The 19933-nt window shown below is 44.2% G+C and overlaps 1 protein-coding gene across 2 annotated transcripts in view; it reads left to right on the top strand.

The window, feature by feature from the left end:
• Positions 1–14420, top strand: part of Tmem128 (transmembrane protein 128) — a 15150-nt gene extending 730 nt beyond the window's left edge. Inside the window, exons 2-5 of one of the 2 annotated variants that reach the window (XM_050141376.1) lie at positions 1524–1665; positions 4244–4402; positions 12165–12277; positions 13870–14420. In XM_050141376.1, the coding sequence (XP_049997333.1) occupies positions 1524–1665; positions 4244–4402; positions 12165–12264 (401 nt within the window). In that variant the 3' untranslated portion in view covers positions 12265–12277; positions 13870–14420. Of the gene's footprint in view, positions 1–1523; positions 1666–4243; positions 4403–9340; positions 9528–12164; positions 12278–13869 lie in introns of those variants that run through there. The other variant, XM_050141377.1, reaches the window with a different exon arrangement.
• The last annotated feature ends 5513 nt before the right edge of the window (positions 14421–19933 follow it).

The following is a 19933-nucleotide window of genomic DNA, read 5'->3' as shown; positions in this document are numbered from 1 at the left end:
TGTTCTTCGAGACAGGTTTTCTCTGTAGCTTTGGAGCCTGTCCTGGAGCTAGCTCTTATAGACCAGGTAGGCTTTTATACGTCCCTGTGAGCGGTTTTTGGAGGGAAGCGCAGAACAATGTATGGCCTGCCATCATTAAAGTACAAACTACAACTCATGATGTATTTTTGCTTGTAGGTGCACAAAATAAGGATGAATTCCATAGGAACTGATAATGTTAGTTGCCTATAGGCTGGAGAACTGTAGGGACGAGAGACAATTCATTTTAGAGATATTTGATCTGGATGTTGTAAAACCTTTGTTCACTTATTAGCTTTACAAAATACTGGCAACATTGTGCCAAGACACGACAGTATAAGCATTTTGAGAGTATCTTCAAGAACAGGTGTTAGTACTAACTCTGTCAGAATGCTTAGTGCTCTCGGAATCCAGAGCTGAACCTCACTTGGAGACCAGTGGCCTGCTTATGACAATACAGAGAGGGCGTGCTAGAATCCCCTCATTTTTGTTGGCAGAGAGAGATGACTTGCCTATCCCTGTGTAGGCCATTCTTTGTCTGAGACCAGAGCTCTGGCATGCCATTCCATGTTTGAGCTGCCCCAAAAGCTGATGTCTGTGTAAAATAGCTGGCTATAACTGTTATTGTACTTGGCATTTCCTGTGTGTGTGTGTGTGTGTGTACTTAAACTCATCAGTATATGCACTTTTGGAGCCAGGGGTTGACACTGTGTATCTTCCTCTGTCAGTCTCCACATTTTTTTTTCTTGGTTTTTCGAGACAGGTTTTCTCTGTGGTTTTGGAGCCTGTCCTGGAACTAGCTCTTGTAGACCAGGCTGGTCTCAAACTCACAGAGATCCGCCTGCCTCTGCCTCCCATGTGCTGGGATTAAAGGCGTGCGCCACCACCGCCTGGCTCCACATTTTTTTTTTTTTTTTGAGACCAGGTCTCCCTTGGCCCTAGGATCCACCTGTCTCTGACCCAGCAGTGGGTAGAGACGTCCATTGCCACGTTTAGTTTTATGTGGGTGCTGGGGATGAACTCAGATTCTCATATTTGTGCAGCAAGCACTTTACCCCCTGAACCTTCTCATCCCCATACATTTGATATTTTTCTTTCCTAGAGGAAATGTGAAATAAATTCCCACACTTCTGGGTAGCTATATCCAAAAGATTATGAAGGTGTAAATGTGATTCCAAGATCATTTAGAAGGGATAATTAATATATTGAGTGTATTTTTATAGTGAGCTCTTATTAACTATTTCAGCAAATGTAAATCTGCAGTTTTTGTTGTTTGCTTGTTTGGTTCTTGGCATAGAACTCAGGACCTCATGCATGCTAAGCATGTGTATTCTACCACTGGGCTACATCTCTGCCCCTCCATACAAACTTATCTTGACTGTCTTGCCAAAGGAGCTGGCACTATAGTGGGAGGGATTCTAGGTACTGGAAAGTTCTAGGAGATGGCTTTATATGGTTTTAAAACCCAGTTAAGTTCAAAGCTCAAAATCTCCCGTGTTTTGCAGAAACCTCCAAAGCTGCTGGGAAAAAGGAGAAACCTCTTCCAAGACTTAACATTCATTCTGGATTCTGGATTTTGGCATCCATCGTTGTGACCTATTATGTTGACTTCTTTAAAACCTTAAAAGAAAATTTTCACACTAATAGGTAAGAGAACCTTGTTTCGCCAGGCATAGTGGTGCAGGACTTTAATCCCAGTACTTGGGAGGCAAAGGCAGGCAAATCTCTGAGTTCAAGGTCAACCTGGTCTACAGAGTGAGTTCCTGGACAGCCAAAGCCATATAGTGAGACCCTGTCTCTAATAACCAAAGAAAGAAAAAAGACAACAACAACAAAAAAAACCCATTGTTGCTTCATGTTAGGTATCTTATAGTTTGTCAGTTGATTCTCAGAATAGTTAAAAGATGGCAAGATGGCTGAGTTGGAAGTGCTTGACAAGCATGTCAGCCTGAGTTTGATTCCCAGAATATACATTTTTTTTTTTTTTTTAAAAAGTCAGTTTGGTGGTGTCTGCCTGCAATCCTAGTTCTGGGTAGGTGGAGTGGGAATCTCTGGACTTGTTGGCCACTCAGTCTGGCTGAGTCAGTGAACTCCAAGTCTGGTGAGACACCCAGTGTTGACCTCTGGCCTACACACACACACATACATGCAAACACACAACTCATGTTGACATACTCCTAATGGCAAGTGCTTCCAACAGACACACAGCCTATATGCAACACGCACTCACACACACACACACACACACACACACACACACACACACACACACACACACACACCAAAATCCAGTTAATTGTTAGTTTCTATCAGATGTGATGTTGGAGCAGCTGCTGTTGATACAGAAAAGATGAAGACGTAGGGGAAGGGTGCAGCCTTTCACTTCTGGTAAGTTCTGGGGATGCAGTGTATATCAGATCTTAAGTGTCTTCTTCCGCACTCGGGAGGCAGAGGCAGGCGGATCTCTGTGAGTTCGAGACCAGCCTGGTCTACAGAGCTAGTGCCAGGACAGGCTCCAAAGCCACAGAGAAACCCTGTCTCGAAAAACCAAAAAAAAAAAAAAACAAAAAAAACAAAAAAAAAGTGTCTTCTTCCTGTCTTACATGGCCCTCTCATATGTCCCCCTTCCTGCAACCTCTGTATATATCATGTTAGCTATGTGATGGGCTAGATGTGTCAAGTAGCTGCTTTTAGCACTCGTTTTATGATGTTCCATACAGAAGACCATCTCATTGTACCCTGAATGTATGCGATTTAAAATTGTCCCTTGTGCCTTCAGAAGGCTGGAGATAAAAAGCCTGAGGACTAGAGGAGGAGTGAGAGCTGTGGCCTGAGAAAGGTGTGTTTCAGAGTAGTTAAGAAGGGGGTGATTAGAGGCTGTGACTCAGAGTTGCCGTGAAGGTCAATGGGAGGAGTCGTGAGATTGTGCCTGAGTCCTGGTGTCGAATAGCCCTTCATACCCAGGACTGGGGAGCCCTGTTCTTCATCCCAGGTGTCAACCATAGAGCAGAAGTTGTGGATCGTGTGCGAACAGTTTGGAGGCCATCAGATATCAGAAAAGAGGGTGACGGCGGTTATGTCACAACTGGCGCATGAGGGCTGTGTTTAGTGCCAAGAGCGGTGACTGGACTTAACAGCAGGGCCATAAAAGATGGAGACTGGAATTCGGTCTTGCTGAATCATGGGAATACAGTCCTCAAGGAAGGCTTCGGATCATAAACTGCTTGTGGGAGAAACCAAACAGGCAGAAGGAACAAGCTGTCAAGGCTGTGAGGCATGAGGGAGTTTAAGTCCTGGGGAAGAGGTCACTTACTCTTCAATGAGGAGGGGTTTTTTTAAATACCAAGCTCCGTCCCCATCTTTCCGTCGTGTTCACCTTTCCCTGATGGGCTTGTGATTGTCTGAGTGAGTTGCAGATGAAGAACTGGAATCCAGCACCACTGTCTTAGGCGTCTTCTTCCTGAAAGAGGCGGACTCTTTTGGTTTTCCTTGCTTTCATTTTGCAGGGGCAACACTAACAGGGTAGAGGTTTTCATTGTGGTCTGGAATCTAGGAATAAGTGTTGGTCTGTAGGATTTAGTGTCAACCAAGGCTTTGTTACCACTCTCCAAAGCCATATTCTTTCCTCAAATCTTGTCAGTGACATCTCAGCTGGTTTCGAACCTGCTGGGAGAGAGGAGAGGACCAGAAATCTGCCACTTCAGCAGCCGCTTCTTCCTTAATTAGAACTCAACCTGGACAAGCCCAGGGTGGGTGTGGCACGGAGGCGGAGGCATTTCTGATTCCAGAAGCTCATTTTCTGCTGTAGCATGCTCATTACCGGCTGCATGGTGCTGCCGGGTAGATAGATGCGTATGCAGGATGTCAGGACGCCTGTAAGCCTGTGCTGGGAAGATAGGCTTTTCAGAGCTTTACATTTGTGCCCTTTCATTAGACTTTCCTACAAGTGACCGTTAAAAAAGATTCCACACAGATGATTTTTTGGATCAGCCACAGTGGTAAGTAGGGGGCTTGGGACCACATGCCCTTCTGTGGCAGAGACAGTGTAGATATCAAACATTGGGGCAGGGCTTTGGGGATGAGAGAAAGTTGAAACCATAGGCCTGACCTCAATACAGTGCTCTTAGAGGCAACGGAATGACCACACATCCGAAGACCAAGGCCGTGGAGATCTCGGCTGCTTCCTCCAGTGCTGTCAGCACTTTCTTTTCCTTTGTCTCCACAGCTGGTTTCTCTTTGGCGGGACCCTGTTGTTTGTGAGCCTGTCAGTCGCATTTTACTGCATAGTCTATCTGGAATGGTATCGCGGGATTGAAGAATATGATGTCAAGTACCCGACGCTGGTGCCCATCACAACCGCAACTTTCATTGCAGCAGGAATTTGGTGAGTGGATGTTGAAAAGTTGAATGTGAGTAAAAACCAATTGTTTTGTGGTCGGTAATGGTGAATGTAACCCAGAACCTAAATTAAGCAACAGGGTATCCCAGGGAAAATGGGTTCCCAGGTACTCTGTTCTTTGGGGTCTCCTCTCTTAATTTCTTTCTCTTAATCTGCCTTAGTTACTTTAGACACAGATGTGACCTCTGAACATACTCTGTTTTCTTTATTAAGCGTCTTTCGTTGTGATGGATAAGACACACGAAAGGGAAACCAAGTGCAGCTGAATGAATAATCATGATTTTAACCCGGCTACAGATCTCACTTAGGTCAGGGAGGGGTGGAGCCAGTGTCACCTCAGCCTTCCTGCCACATGCAAACGCTGCCCGTCTTTGTGACCATGACTTTTGCATCCAACAAGCACTGTTTTATTTCTTGTGTTTTGGACTTTAGAAAAGTCGATTTGTACAGTCACCACTCTTTGACATTTAACTGCATAGATGAAGTGGGTGCTGGTCACCTGTTGTCTCCAGCAGTTGTTCACTGCCGTTTGTCATCCCTCTGCGTAACTGAATCCTAGTGCAGTCACACAGCCAGGCTGCTTGTAGTTTGTGTTGCTTTGAAGGATGCCATTAAGAACACTCTTGCTCTCCATTGCACTTATGTGTGTGTGCATCACCCAGGTGTACACACCTCCAGCTTCACTAGCCTCACACTCTTCCCAAGTGACTGAGCTGTCTCTCTGTCTTTATCTGTGGGTTCCATATCCATGGATTCTACCAGCCACTGTCCCCAAAGTGAAGGCCGTCTGTTGAGCACGTGCAGTCTTCTCTCTGTTCTCTAACCAGCATAGAAACGTGTGTAGCAGCTCACATTGTGGTGCTCTCAGGATCCTAGAGCTATGACATAAGGGTCATCTGCAGATATGGAACTCTAAACAAGGCAGTGGAACATTTGGAGATTTTGTATCTCTGCAAGATCTTGGAGCTAAGGCCAGCTGGCCCAGGTCTGAAAAAGCATGGGATAAAACCGGACTCGCTGAACATAGCGGACAGTGAGGACTACTGAGAACTCAAGAACAATGGCAATGGGTTTTTGATCCTACTGCATGTACTGGCTTTGTGGGAGCCTAGGCAGTTTGGATGCTCACCTTACTAGACCTGGATGGAAGTGGGTGGTCCTTGGACTTCCCACAGGGCAGAGAACCCTGATTGCTCTTTGGGCTGACGAGGAAGGGGGACTTGATTGGGGGAGGGGGAGGGAAATGGGAGGTGGTGGCGGGGAGGAGGCAGAAATCTTTGATAAATAAATTAAAAAAAAAAAAAAAAGATCTTGGAGCTATTGATCCCAGGTTTGAAGGACACCCATCCTCTTTTCCCTGTGTGTCTAGTGGCATAGTGTAGCCTGTCGTTGTTCCGCAGTAGAAGTAGCCTTTTCAAGGTTACATGTCTTTCACAGTGTGCATATGCCAGAGCTGCTCAACCCATTTCCTGTTGCACACACAGCTAGTTTTATGCTCACACGGTGCCAAATGAATCCACCTTTGTAAGTTCACAGTGCTCGGTGAAGAAGAGAGGCTAGGGAAAAAAAAAAGTAATACTTGTTCACTGAAGAAAAATATCTCTCAATTAGAGAAAGCCAAGCTTCATCTCTTCGACTTTTCTTTATGTAAAATAAATTCTAATTTTTGTAAAAGTCTTTTTTTATTTTTAAATTTTTTTCCCATGATATTTATCGGGCTCTACATTTTTCTCTGCTCCCCTCCCTGCCTCTCCCCCCTCCCCTTTTCAATCCTCCCTCAAGGTCCCCGTGCTCCCAATTTACTCAGGAGATCTTGTCTTTTTATACTTTCTACTTCCCATGTAGATTATATCTATGTGAGTCTCTCTTAGTGTCCATATTGTTGTCTAAGTTCTCTGGGATTGTGGTTTGTAGGCTGGCTTTCTTTGCTTTATGTTTAAAAACCACCTGAGTGAGTACATGTGATGTCTTTCTCTGTCTGGGTTACCTCACTCAAAATAATGTTTCCTAGTTCCATCCATTTTCCTGCAAATTCAAGCGGTCGTTATTTTTTCTGTTGTGTAGTACTCCATTGTGTAAATGTACCACATTTTCCTTATCCATTCTTCGATCGAGGGGCATTTAGGTTGTTTCCAGGTTCTGGCTATGATAAACAAAGCTGCTATGAACATAGTTGAGCACATGTCCTTGTGGCACGATTGAGCATCCTTTGGATATATACCCAAAAATGGTATTATTGGGTCTTGAGGAAGGTTGTTTCCTAATTTTCTGAGAAATGGCCACACTGATATCCAAAGGGGCTGTACCAGCTTGCATTCCCACCAGCAGTGCCAAAGTGTTCCCTTTTCCCCACAACCTCTCCAGCATAAGTTGTCATCAGTGTTTTTGATCTTGGCCATTCTTACAGGTGTAAGATGGAATCTCAGAGTAGTTTTGATTTGCATTTCTCTGATGACTAAGGATGTTGAATATTTCCTAAAGTGTCTTTCAGCCATTTTATATTCCTCTGTTGAGAGTTCTCTGTTTGGGTCTGTGCTCCATTTTTTTTTATTGGATTATGTGATCTTTTGGTGTCCAATTTCTTGAGTTCTTTGTATATTTTGGAAATCAGACCTCTGTCTGATGTGGGGTTAGTGAAGATCTTTTCCCATTCTGTAGGCTGTCGTTTTGTCTTGTTGATCTTGTTGTTTGCTTTAGAGAAGCTTTTCCGTTTCAGGAGGCCCCATTTATTAATTGTTTCTCTCAGTGTCTGTGCTGCTGGCGTTCTATTTAGGAAGTGGTGCCCTGTGCCAATGCGTTCAAGTGTACTTCCCACTTTCTCTTCTATAAGGTTCAGTGTGTTGAGGTCTTTGATCCATTTGGACTTGAGTTTTATGCACGGTGATAGATATGGGTCTGTTTTCATTCTTCTACATGTTGATATCCATTTATGCCAGCACCACTTGTTAAATATGCTTTCTTGTTTCCATTTGATATTTTTTTGCTTCTTTATCAAATATTAGGTGTTGGAAGATGTGTGAATTGATATCCGGTCTTCTATTCAGTTCCACTGGTCCTCCTGTCTGTTCTTATGCCAGTACCAGGCTGTTTTCAGTACTGTAGCTCTATAGTAGAGTTTGAAGTCAAGGATTGTGATGCCTCCAGACGTTCTTTTATTGCCCAGGATTTTTTTTGGCTATCCTGGGTTTTTTGCTTTTCCAAATGAAGTTGATTACCGTTCTTTCGAGGTCTTTGAAGAATTTTGCTGGGGTTTTTATGGGCATTGTGTTGAATCTGTAGATTGCTTTTTTGTAAAAGTCGTAAAGGTATATATATATATGTATATATATATATACATATATATATATATTCTGCATAAATGCCCTTTCTTTGACCCAATTTTGGCTGTATTGTGCTGCTCGCCACTGTGAGGTCAGTATTACCCCTTCCGTGGTGAGGGTGAACCAGCGAGGTTGTTTTACTTTGTCTCTTGTAGTGGGAGCATCCCAAGAGATGTCAGATTAGTTTTAGACCAATGGCTTGTGGTTACTTGACTTCCATATCTATCCAGGATTTTATATTAAAACCCAAAGCTAATGGAAGAGTTTATTTAATTCTTTATGGGTTTTCCTGGTAGCGTCTGCTCGTATCAGTTCAGTCATTGAACGCTTGCTTTTAGAAAGTGTTTTATTTCATTTGTTGACAAGAATACTGGTTTTTTTTGCAGTAAAGATTTCATAGCATCGTGTACACCATTTCTTTTTCATGATGATGCCTGAGATGGTAAAGTAGGCTACCGCCATTTTGAGTTTGTGGTTCATCCCACATGTTACCTTGTAGTTGGAATTTTTTTTGGGTTTTCAGCCAGCTTCCCAAATAAAGATACTTACACTTTCTGCCCATAAGTCCCGCCCATACCTCCTCCCTCGCTATTGGCTGTTTAACTTTTTCTTAGACCACTCATGTTCCTTAGGCAGGCAAGGTAAAACAACAACACATCTTTATATAATTAAATGCAACACATCTTTGCATAGGTAAACAAATATTCTGTAGCATTTCCCCCCTTTCTGTCTAAATAAAAAGAAAGGTTTTAGGTTTAACATAGTAAGAGTATATACAATAAGAACAATTATCAAAGAAGAATTACATTTACAATATCCAGTTCATTTGCTTTGGCAAATTCAGAGAAAATACTCTATTACCTATCCTAGCGTGCTTAATTAAGTCCAAAGTTGTATATGCAATTTACTTTCTATCTTAACTTCTATTGCCAAACCCACATTATCTTTTTAGATCTCAAAACATTTTCTTAGATAAACAATTTAAGCTTTTGTATTTCTCAACCTTAAAACTTTACGTCTCTTAATGTAAGTTTCTTTTCTGAATTTGGTAACAGGGAAAACTATAACTGTCTTGTCTTTAACTCCATTAGAGATCCGAGAGGGACATTCTATTACCTGAGTAAACAGGAAATGCAGAGGAAGCAATCTCACAAACTATGGAAATGACAGAAATAGCTGGCTGTCTGGACAATCACTTAAGGTTCCTTTGCAACATTGGAGCATCCATCTTCAGCCTATGGGCCTATAATTGTAGCTGAATGTGAAAAAATGGGGGGAAACGCGAATCAAATAATTCCAAGATAACTCCAAAAGATTCCAGTATTATTCTTTATTGCAAATGGGAAAACTCACAGAACAGAAACGAGGGTCCAACCTCAATGTGTGGAGTGCAGGAACAAGAGAGTGAGAGCTGGGCGGGCTGGTGGTTTTTTCTGGGTACCCAAAAAGTCACGCCCCAACCTGGCTCAGCTTCTTAAAGGTCATTGGCTAAAGGAGGTTTCCCATCATAGAATATCTGACCGACCCTTGGATTAAGCAGGAATTTTGAAGAACCATCTCACCTTGTCTTTTTCCTTCGTGTCCTGCTTGTCTATTTGTACAGTATACTCTCAACAGCTGAGGCAAGAGCAGTTTGTTGCCCAGGTGGCTAGCTGTGCCACACCGAAAGTGAGCTCCATGTGGAGGTTATTGACACTCATCATCCTTTATTAAGAAGATTGGTGCCGCCAGGAGCCAATGTGTCTCATTGTCATGGAAACATTAGGTTATTAAACATCTTAAATGCCATATTCTGTAGGTCTCTGAAATGTTTGAATATCACCTAGCTATCTAAAATTTGTTTAACTTTGAAAAAATACCTAACATGACTACAAGCTTGATTTTTATGGATGACAAACTACTAATCTACATTTTTAAATTATCCTAAATAGTTTGTAATAATAGCTTTCAAGGACTAGAACTTTGTAACACATTTTTAAATGAGCTGTACAATACCTTAAACAACAGTAGAAACACATATATGGTATAACAAAAATAACCTTAAATTTGTATCAATATACAAAAATCCATACCAATATAAAATATTTGAGATGAATAGTTGTTTTTTTTTTTTAATCTTGTATTCCTATATCCCCACTAAATGATGACAAACATCCCTAAGCCACTGAATGACCAAAGATCACCCACCCCTCCTCATGGGAATGTGGGTGTGTTCTCTAGACTGCCTCCTGTTGTCAGAGGGTGACAGCATCCCCAGGGGACCCTGAGAAAATTGAGATAATGGTCAAGTTCTAAGAAAACTAGCAGTAACATTTGTTTTCCAGTCTCTGTGTAATGGGAAAGTGCAAGACTTATCCGAAGTCCTGACTAGAATAGTCTGTGAGGCTGGACCATCTCAGCCAGCAGCCTTGAAACTCAAAGGAAACTGTAACAGAGGCACTCTGAAAGGCTGGATCCCCCGGGCCACCCATTTTCATTGGTGTCTGGTCACCTTGCTCTGAAAACACACAAACTTTCAAAGGTAACAGTCATATCTGCATTAATACAAGTATGGACTATGTGTTGTACACACCCAAACTTGATTTTTTGTTTTATGTTTGAGCAGGTAAAAGGCATCTATCAGCTTTATAAGTTTCTTTGTATTGTATGACCAAACCTATACCCATGCCATGTGAAAGGATGACATGTAAATAATACAAGATTTATCACACGTCTCATCCACTGTAAGAGCTGTTCCCACATCACTTGTCTGTTTCTAGGTTTATTTCTTTATGTCTGTAGACAAGATTTTCAGGAGGTCTCACCTAATCAAATCTGGTCTCTATTAATTTTGATGGCATCCACAACCTTTCAATTCCTGTGAAAGCAAAAGCATAACCTCTCTCCAATGCAATACATTTTATGAATTCTATTTTAAAGTTAAGATATCCTTAAAGTATCTAGACTAGTTTAACTCAGCAATTCCTTTTGCAGTCCATGTCTTTCAACAGTTTGTTTGCTCTTTAGGATTCAAAAATTCAAAGTCAATAAAACACCGTACAGGATCCAGTGTATTAAGCTATCTTTACGTGGCTTAACACTTTACTCTTTCTTTAAAGACTTTACTTAATTATTTTTATTCTGTTTTTTCTCCTATGACTCTCTAAACTTCTTTTCTTTCTTAAGCACCTATGTACACTGTAACCTGTTTAAAAGTTGTTTTGTTTTTTTTCCCACTGTGCACCTCTAGCATTCTCTGACCATGTGAGCCAAACCTCAAACTGGCAAGCAGCAGCTAGGCTGTCTTCTGTGCGGCTCTGGCAGTTGTCTCCACTCCTTCCTTGTGTCTGTGAGAGTCGAGCCTTAAAGAGACCTCAGGCCTGGCAGAGAGCTTGGTTTAACTGGAAGCTGCATTTGCCCGAGAGCTACATTTAACTGCCCCAGCTCTAGGAAGTTGGTACTCGCACTGTGGCAGGTGATTTTACTTAGCTTGCTGTTTCTTAGTGTGTCCGCTGCTCAGGGCTCTGCTGCACAGCAGTGCCTCTGAAAGGAGGCGTAGCCGTTTATTTCTTCAGCTTTCTCAGGCCCTTGGTGGACTTGGGGTCCACATTGGGGCCTTTTATTTTTTTCTTGGGGTTGCCAACCAGCTTCCCAAATAAAGACATGGAGCTGGGTGGTGGTGGTGCACTCCTTTAATCCCAGCACTCAGGGAAAAGGCAGGTGGATTTCTGTGAGTTCCAGGCCAGCCAGGACTACAAAGTGAGTTCCAGGACATCCAGAGATACAGAGAAACCTTGTCTCAAATCCCCTTCCCCCCCAAAAAAAAGAAAGACATGGAGACTTATTATTAATTATGGCTGTTCATCCTTAGCTGAGGCTTGTCCCACTAGCTCTTTAACTTAACTGTTTCTATTCATCTGCATTTCGCCTCGGGGCTTTTTTTTTTTTTACCTTTCTCTCATTCTGTAGGCCCTACTTTACTGTTTCCTCCTTTTCTGGCTGGCTGGCTCCTGACATTCTCCCTGTTGTCTCCTTTTCTTTCTCCCTGAGCCTAAGTTCCTCCTCTGCTCCCTCTCCGGCACATTCTGCCTGTACCTTCTCCCTCACTATTGGCCATTTAGCTTTTTATTAGCTCAGTCAGCTACCTTAGGCAGGCAAGGTAAAACAGCAAAGCTCTTTACATAATTAAACAATTGCAACACATCTTTACATCGTTGAACAAATGCAGCACATTTTTGCATAGTTAAACAAATACCCTGCTACAGTAACCAAGAGACTTAACATCTCTTGAGCCACACCCCTTCAGAAGCTCTTTGAAGCAGTGGTGGCATCGTTGTGGTTGTGGTGCTGTGTCTAAAGAGACTTCATGGATAGACACTCTCAGCTCTTTAAATCCAGACTCTAGAATGGAACAGAACAGAGTTGTGTCATCTTTTGGTTTCCTCCAGCTTCAACCTGGCTTTGTGGAATGTGTGGTCTTTCTTCACTCCTGTGCTGCTGTTCACCCAGTTTATGGGGCTCGTGATGTTCATCTCGCTTCTCGGATAAGGATAAGCTCAAGGTAAGATCCCCAGAGTGCTGTTTGTAGCAGTGAACAGTGAGAACGCCGGCTGTCACTTCCTGAGAGTTCTGACAGACTGCCTAGGAATCACTTCCTGCTGGTCTGCACCAGAGCGTACCACCTCTGAGCACAGCCGCAAGGACAGAGGCCTGCTTCACAGGGTGTCCTTCTAAGTCCCATTTTTCAGAGCCGGCACCGCCTTCCACAGAACTCACAGAGCAGCGTGCACATCTTACTGCGGATAAGTTCACATGAGGCTGTTTTATATGGTATGGATGACTGCTGGATGGATGGGAGTAATGTCCATCTTACCCCATTTGGATAGACGGGTGCACTAGCCCTTTTTTTTTTTTTTAAAAAAAAAAAACAATTCCTTTCAGAGGCTGGAGAGGTGGTTCACTGATTAAGATCAGTGGTTGCTCTTCCAGAGGACCTGGGTTCAATTCCTAGTGTCCACACTGGGCTCACAACCATCTCTAAGTCTAGTTCCAGGAGATCTAACACCTTGGCCTCTACAGACAACAGACACACATGTGGTGCATATACATACTCACTGGCAAAACATTCATATACATAAAGTAAAAATAAATCTTTTAAAAATTGTGTTCTTTTTATACTATTTAGAGAATTTATGTGTCCCTGTGAGCGCCCCACCCCCGTCCTGGTTGGGAGGATTGATAAATATGTGTTGAATAAGTGTGCAGTACTGAGAATGGTCATGCTGTGATCAGGGTGAAAAAGACGGTCCCTCCTTTCTTTCCACTCACATCTGAATTTGGAGAAAATCAGCTCAACAGGATGGTTTGCAGACAGAGAAATGGGGCTCAGGAAATGGGGGTCATCAGCTAAGTGATGGTGGTACTGAGGACCGGGTCTCCCAGCTGACGAGTGGGTTTACCCTGCAGCCCTCATGGGGGAGTGTGATCAGAAGAAAGAGGTGCACTTGGTCCTGCTGTTGCTAGTTGGACAGGAGTTGCTCGCCACCATCATGTTGACACAGACATTGTCCTCCAGCATTGCACTGTCTAGAGACTGCTGAGATTCATGGGCCCCTTCTCCCTGTAAACATGTCACTTTAAGAAGTTCAGGGTCCATGTATCATCCTATTCCCACAGCTTTGGCTAACCTCAATTCTCTCCCGCCCCTATAGAAACAAACAAAACCAGAAAACCACACAACACAGTGGCTGAGATCTTGGGCTCTGGATGTTTGGTTGCGTTTCCAGATATTTGGGTGCTTCTGATTTCCATTTCTGGGTGTATGGTTGGTGGTGAGAACTGTGTGGTGCTTGCAGGCATGAAAATTATTGCCCTTTTTTTCTTTTTTAAAATATTTGTGTATGAATGTTTGCTTGTATGTGTGTATGTGCATCACGTGTGTGTCTGGAACCCACAGAGGCCACAAGAAGGCATGGGATCCCTTAGGGTTGGAGCTTTCATGTGGGTGCTGGGAATTGAATTCCAGTCCTCTAAAAGAGCAGCCAGTGCTTTTAACCACGACACCATCGCTCCAGTCACATAGGCTTTGTTTTTAAATGGAAATTCGTGAGCTTAAGATGTTTCACGTGATACATAAATGCTGTTTTCTTTCAGACTTAAGAACATGACCATTCGAAGGGAGCAAAGCCTCCAGCTTGTGCCCCTGACATGAAGGAGAAGCCTAGTGTGCACGGTGTCTCTGAAGAGTGGTTTCTATGGGGAAATTGTGACTTTCTGAATCTGCTGTTGAAATCAGAATAAATGACTTTCTCTTGGGTGTTCTCAAGTGATTTGTTAGCAGTTTGTGTGATGCAGAACTCAGGAGTGTGACTCTGTCAGATTTTGGAGACAGTGGCGGCCCTTTACAGGAGCACAGTGTGCCCACAGTTTTACAGACCCTCAGGGTTAGCTGCCCTTGTATAAGGTAACTGGACACAAGTATGAAAGAATTGTGTTGTCACCTTTAATAGTCACTGGATAGCTCATATTTGTCTTAGCTTTTTAGGGAGAGGACAAACAGAAACATTTTATGGTTTCCTGCTACTTTGGATTTTACCATTATATAAGTTATTTGGTTTTAGCATATTTTAACATATGTACTTTTAATAATGTTTCAGTATATATAATTTTTTTCTGTAACATCAATAAAATATTTTTATAACTTTCTTGTGCATTTTGTTAATACAGATTTGGGGCTAGCTTCTGTGTTTAGCTGTTTGCAGGTAGAAGCCTCTGTTAGAGAGGTTAACTCTGTTCTTACGTGTCTCCATAGCAACCAGTCTTTGTGCTTTGAAGTGTAGAAATGCTCCCAGGATGTCTGTCACAAGCACTGGGACACAGAGATGCTTGTGGGTTTCTTTCCTTGTGTAGTGACTGATGTGGTTCCACTGGGACTCGGGCACACTACACACTAACTGGAGGATTTCCAGTTTTGAAACTGTAAACTGGAAAAAAAAAAAAAGCTTGTCTTTGGGGGACTGGAGAGATGGCTCAGAGGTTAAGAGCATTGCCTGCTCTTCCAAAGGTCCTGAGTTCAATTCCCAGCAACCACATGGTGGCTCACAACCATCTGTAATGAGGTCTGGTGCCCTCTTCTGGCCTGCAGTCATACACACAGAGAGAATATTGTATACATAATAAATAAATATTTTTTAAAAAAAGCTTGTCTTTGGGGTTAGGGAAATAGAAATAGAAATAATGTGTGTATGGCACCCATTCTAGTCTCCAGACTACAGTAGGCTCAGCCAGAGAGCAAGAGTGAGGAGGGAAGAGAAGCGGCGTGGTTTAAGGTGGGCCACACATAATCAGCAGAGTCGAGCCACTTTGGACCTCGCCTGTGAAGAGGTGTGTGGAGACTGACCAAGCAGAGGTCAGAGTCAGCTAGCCAAGGGTGTCAGCAATGAGGGCATTGGGCAGGCTGGAGACTGCTGACCTACCAGGTGGATTGGCTCTCCGACTTTCTTAGGAAACATGACTCTGATAGTTGCTCACACGGGTTTTTATAAACTATCTTGCCTAAATTTTTAAAATTTAATCTATGGTTTAAAACCTGATTAGACAAGGGTCAAGTACTGTGGCCAACTAGGATGGTAGGGAGAAGGCTGTTACTTAGGAAATTCTTTCACTTGAGTGAGGCACTACTTGAAGCTACTCAAGAGGCTGACGTTAGAGAATCTCAAGGTCATGGCCAGGGTAGGCACCTGAGTGAGACCCTGCCAGAAAGAAAGAAGACTGGGCCTCTAGAGCATTTGCCTGGCGTACATGAGGCCCTAGTTTCAACCTCTAATGCATTAAGTAAGCAAATGCACACACAAACATACAGGATCATTCCTGGTATTTGCCATGCCAAACTCTGACACATGTTATTTCGGGAGCTTTTAAAAAATACTTTTACTTATAATTGTGTATGGTGTGTGTACGTGTGTGTGGAAAGGTTATGTATAGGTATCCCCAGAGGCCAGAATAGGATGTTGAATCCTCTGGAACTGCAGTTTCAGGCATTTGTAAACATTTTGTGTGGGTACTGGGAACTGAATTCTGGTCCTCTGTAAGAGTGGTGTGTGCTCTTAACTGATGATGGGTCATCTCTCCAGCCCCACCCTTTGTTTCCTTTGTTTTTATGAAAACCATCAAAGAAATGAGTGATGTGACGCCGCCTCACCACGTCTGAATAAGCCAGGGGGAGGAGAGCCCATTGTGGGGGATGAATGCTGTAATGAACAGTTGCAGATTCTACTCAGGTTAGCGCCCTGACACAATCATGCATATGCTCTGACTTAGACAGTGTGAAGACCAAGTTTTGACCCTGGTTCCTGGAGCTCAGGCTCTGCTTCAAGCTTGGCTGTCTTGCTTGAAGCACGTCTGGGTGGTTCCAGGGAGCAGTCTGGGTGGAGGTAGCGCTGGAGAAGCCGGGTGTTAGGGTGGGTAGGAACACATTCATTTAACAATGCCATTTTATTGGCACTGCTGGAAACCAGATGAGGACTTCCCACGTCTACTGGGACCTGGCTTGGGAGGCACTGGTTTTTCTAGGAAGCCTGAAGCAAGTTCCTGACTAAATTTGCTTTCTGCTAAAAAAAAAAAAAAAAAAGGGGGGGGGTGTTTCTGGAGACTGGAGAGATGGCTCGGTGGGTACAATTTTTTGCTGAGCAAACAGCAGAGCTGGAGCTTGGATCAGTCAGAACCCATGTAAGAGACAGATGTAGATGGAAGTTCACCTGTAATCCCAGTGCTCAGGAGTCAGAGTCCCTGGAACAAGCTGGTTAGCTAGACTACCCTAAGTGACAGGCTTAGTAGGTTCGGTAGAGATGCTCCCTGCCTTAACGTGTACAGTAGAGTAGTAGCGGAAGACCCCCATGTTAATCTCAAGCTTTGACACACATACACATGTACTCTCCACATGCATTTGCTTTTACACATGTGAACATGTATACACACATATACACTACACATACTATATTCACACACACACACAAAGCCTGGATCCCCTTAAGCAAATGAAATTCATCAGAGGCAGTTGAGCCACTGAACTAGGTCTTGCTAAGGGGGGCAGGCAGGATCGTTGTGGGGGGTTGGGCTTGGGGACGGGGCTTTTGTTGCTGAGGTTAAGATAAATGTTCCTTTGAAAGTCTTGACTGCGCTGGAGATGGAGCCCAGGGCCTCACTCCAGCACAAGTTGCATTGCCTGCCTGTCTTTGCAGTTTCTTGGAGACTAAGCTCAGCATTCCTTGAAATGCAGAGTTATGGATTCTATAGTCAACGGTCTCCAGATACTTCAAAACTGAGGTCGTGCTGGGTGGTGGCGCATGCCTTTAATCAGCACTTGGGAGGCAGAGGCAGGCGGATCTCTGTGAGTTCAAGGCCAGACTGGTCTACAGAGAGAGTTTCAGGATGGCCAGGGCTACACAGAAAAATCCTGTTTTGAACTCTTCCCCCAAAAGAAAACACCCCCCCCAAAAAAAAACAACCAAGGTCGCAATCTCCATTGTTTTTGCCACACAAGGCCAAATGCAAGGGGAAAGTAAGGATAGAGCAGTATAGCTATCCCTGGTTGGGGAAGACTGAGAAGACAGGGAAGTCCAAGAATAGAGACTATTCCAGAAAGGAACATGAGTTCACAGAAGGCTTCGAGTTCTGCAGCTGAGGAGCACTCTCTCCCTAGACCCTCAAAGTGTGATGGTTCATTTCTAAAGTCTGAATCTGAGGGATGGTTGAAGTTTTTCTTTCCTCATTCAGTAGTTTTGAGACTTGTGTAGCCCAGGCTAGCCTTGGACTTGCTATGTAGGTCAGACTGGCCTTGAACCTGTGAACTTTCTACCTCAGTCTTCTCAGTGCTAAGATAAGATTCTAGCCTTTGCCACCATGGCCAGTTTGCAAACCCTTTTATACCTTACCTTGAGTGTAATCCTCGTGTGGTGGGCTGAGCCATTCCTGTCAGCACGCAAATGCAGTATGCAGTCTTCCACCTACACACCCGTGTCTCATTAGGCTTCTCCACACTTCTCCAGCGCGGCCCAACCTTTGATCCCCCTATTCACCACAACCACCAAAGAATTTTACATCCATTTTCTATCTTTTTATTCCGCTTTTGAAAAGAAATTACAATGGGGTGTGGTGGCAAATGCCTATGGTTTCAGCTACTTGAGAGGTTGGCTGAGGCAGGAAGAGTTTTTAATCTGACGCCAATCTGGGCTACATAGATCCCATTTCAAAAATTTTAAAAAAAGGTCTGAGGACGTCGCTCAGTGGTGGAGTGCTTGTCCAGCATGTGTGTGATAGAGACGGGTCACAAGGGACGTGAAAAGCTCTGTCCTTCCCAGCCAAGATTCTGGCTGGAGTGAGCAGACCTGAGTCCAGCACGCTGTGAGCCAAATATCCACAGCATCCCTCACTCCCCACAACCCTTGCACCATCTCTCTTGTGACCATCAGAACTTTCCTTACCCAGTCCTGTGTCCCTGTCGACAGGGGTCACCGGCGAAAGCCTCCCCGGTCTTCTCTGATCTTTGGACTCAATCCCACTGGTTTCTGTATGTTCCGGGTACCTATTGCTGCATAACAAACCACACCCAAATGTACGTGGCTTCAAACAACGGCCACCATTTATTCTCCTCAGGAATCTGAAATCTGAGCAGGGGTTGTCAGGGACACCTTGTTTCTGCTTCACAGGGGCTAAACTCAGCTGAGGCTGGGAAAGCCCCTTCCAAGATGCTTCATTGAGGTTGGCAGTAGGTGCTGGTTACGGGGTTCATTCTTTGTTGACCTCTCCTTGGGGGCAGCTTGTATTTCCCAGATTCAAAGGGAAGGGGTGTGGCTTTCACCATCCTTAAATGCATGTATGATCAGCTGATTTTGCAGGTGGAGCCTCCAAGTCAGCATCCCAGTTCTGAGTGGGTAGCAGAGAGCTGGTGACTCTGGAGTCCCCCAGCCTGTACTTCTACGTGCTCTGATTTGGAACTTATAGCCCAACAAAGGACACTGGGGTAGCTTTAGCAAATGGGTGCTAGATACGGTGTCTGGCAGGAGCCAACAGGAAAATCATGGTGTAGATCTAAAGGGTTGTAGAGTAAAAATGGCCTTCTACAGATGTTATTTTCCAGTAGACAACTTCTGTTCTCTCTCTGAGAATTAAGTGAACTGGGTATTATCTGATCTATCCAACCACGAGGCTGGGTATATACAGTGGTGTGTGTTGTCCATGTGGCATGTAAGACATTGGACAAGCTGACCGGCAGGTGGTCCACGTCCCTTCCAGACTGACACCTGCTTCGTGGCCTTGATTCCTTAGTCCACATCCGCAGTAGCCTGAGACTGTCTCACGATAAGAGAAGCATCTCAGGCCATGTTTACAGGCGCTTCTGCATGACAAGATGGCACCAACCCAAAGTGGCGTTGCAGTCCTACCTAGCGCCAACCCCAGTGACAGTAGTTAGAAAACCCCTGCCTATGAGCAGAATGGAGACCGACTGGCATGTCCGATGTTGCCTTGTCTGAATAAAGAGCTGTGAAGAACAGAAACATGCACAGGGCCATGGGTGGGTTCCGGAAGGCTCAGTGATCAATGACTATCTGAAGACCAAGATGTGGGGAAGAGGGCTGAAGATGGATCTCCGAATGAAGTAGGTTAGCACACTAACACAGAGAAGGCTTCAGTGAGCCCAGCAGTAACAGGGGTACCTTACTCCACAGATCTGCCTTGGGTAGGTAGGGCTATGTTGGACCCTCTTACCTTGGATGGAGGGGGCATTTTCCCTCCTGCACTGGACACACAGGACCTTCCGTCATGCTGTTGGTGACATCCCCATCTGTCTACGTATGGGTGTGTCATTGTCATGAGATCTCACACACACTGATGAGAGAGATGTAGCCATGGGAGGACCGGGAGCCTTAGCTTACTCAGTAAGGTGTTTGTCTTGTAAGTATGAAGACCTAAACTCAATCTTCAGACTCTACATTAAAATAAGAAAGTCAGCATGGTGGCACACGCTTGTAATACAGCACTGAGGAAGGAGGGGTGAGTGGATCCCTGAAAGGCTCATCCTAGCCTGTGTGACAAAGTTGGGGTGGGGGACTGGAACAGTGCTGGGGGAATGACACTCGAGGTTGTCTTCTGGCCTCCACACACACACACACACACACACACACACACACACGTGTCCCCCCCCCCCCCCCCCCCCCCC

The sequence above is a fragment of the Alexandromys fortis genome, unplaced genomic scaffold, assembly GCF_014885135.2.
Source record: "Alexandromys fortis isolate MF-2015 unplaced genomic scaffold, M_Fortis_MF-2015_v1.1 scaffold_7, whole genome shotgun sequence".
NCBI lineage: Eukaryota > Metazoa > Chordata > Mammalia > Rodentia > Cricetidae > Alexandromys > Alexandromys fortis.
Note: the sequence above shows the minus strand (reverse complement) of the source record. Positions and strands in the feature narration are given on the sequence as shown.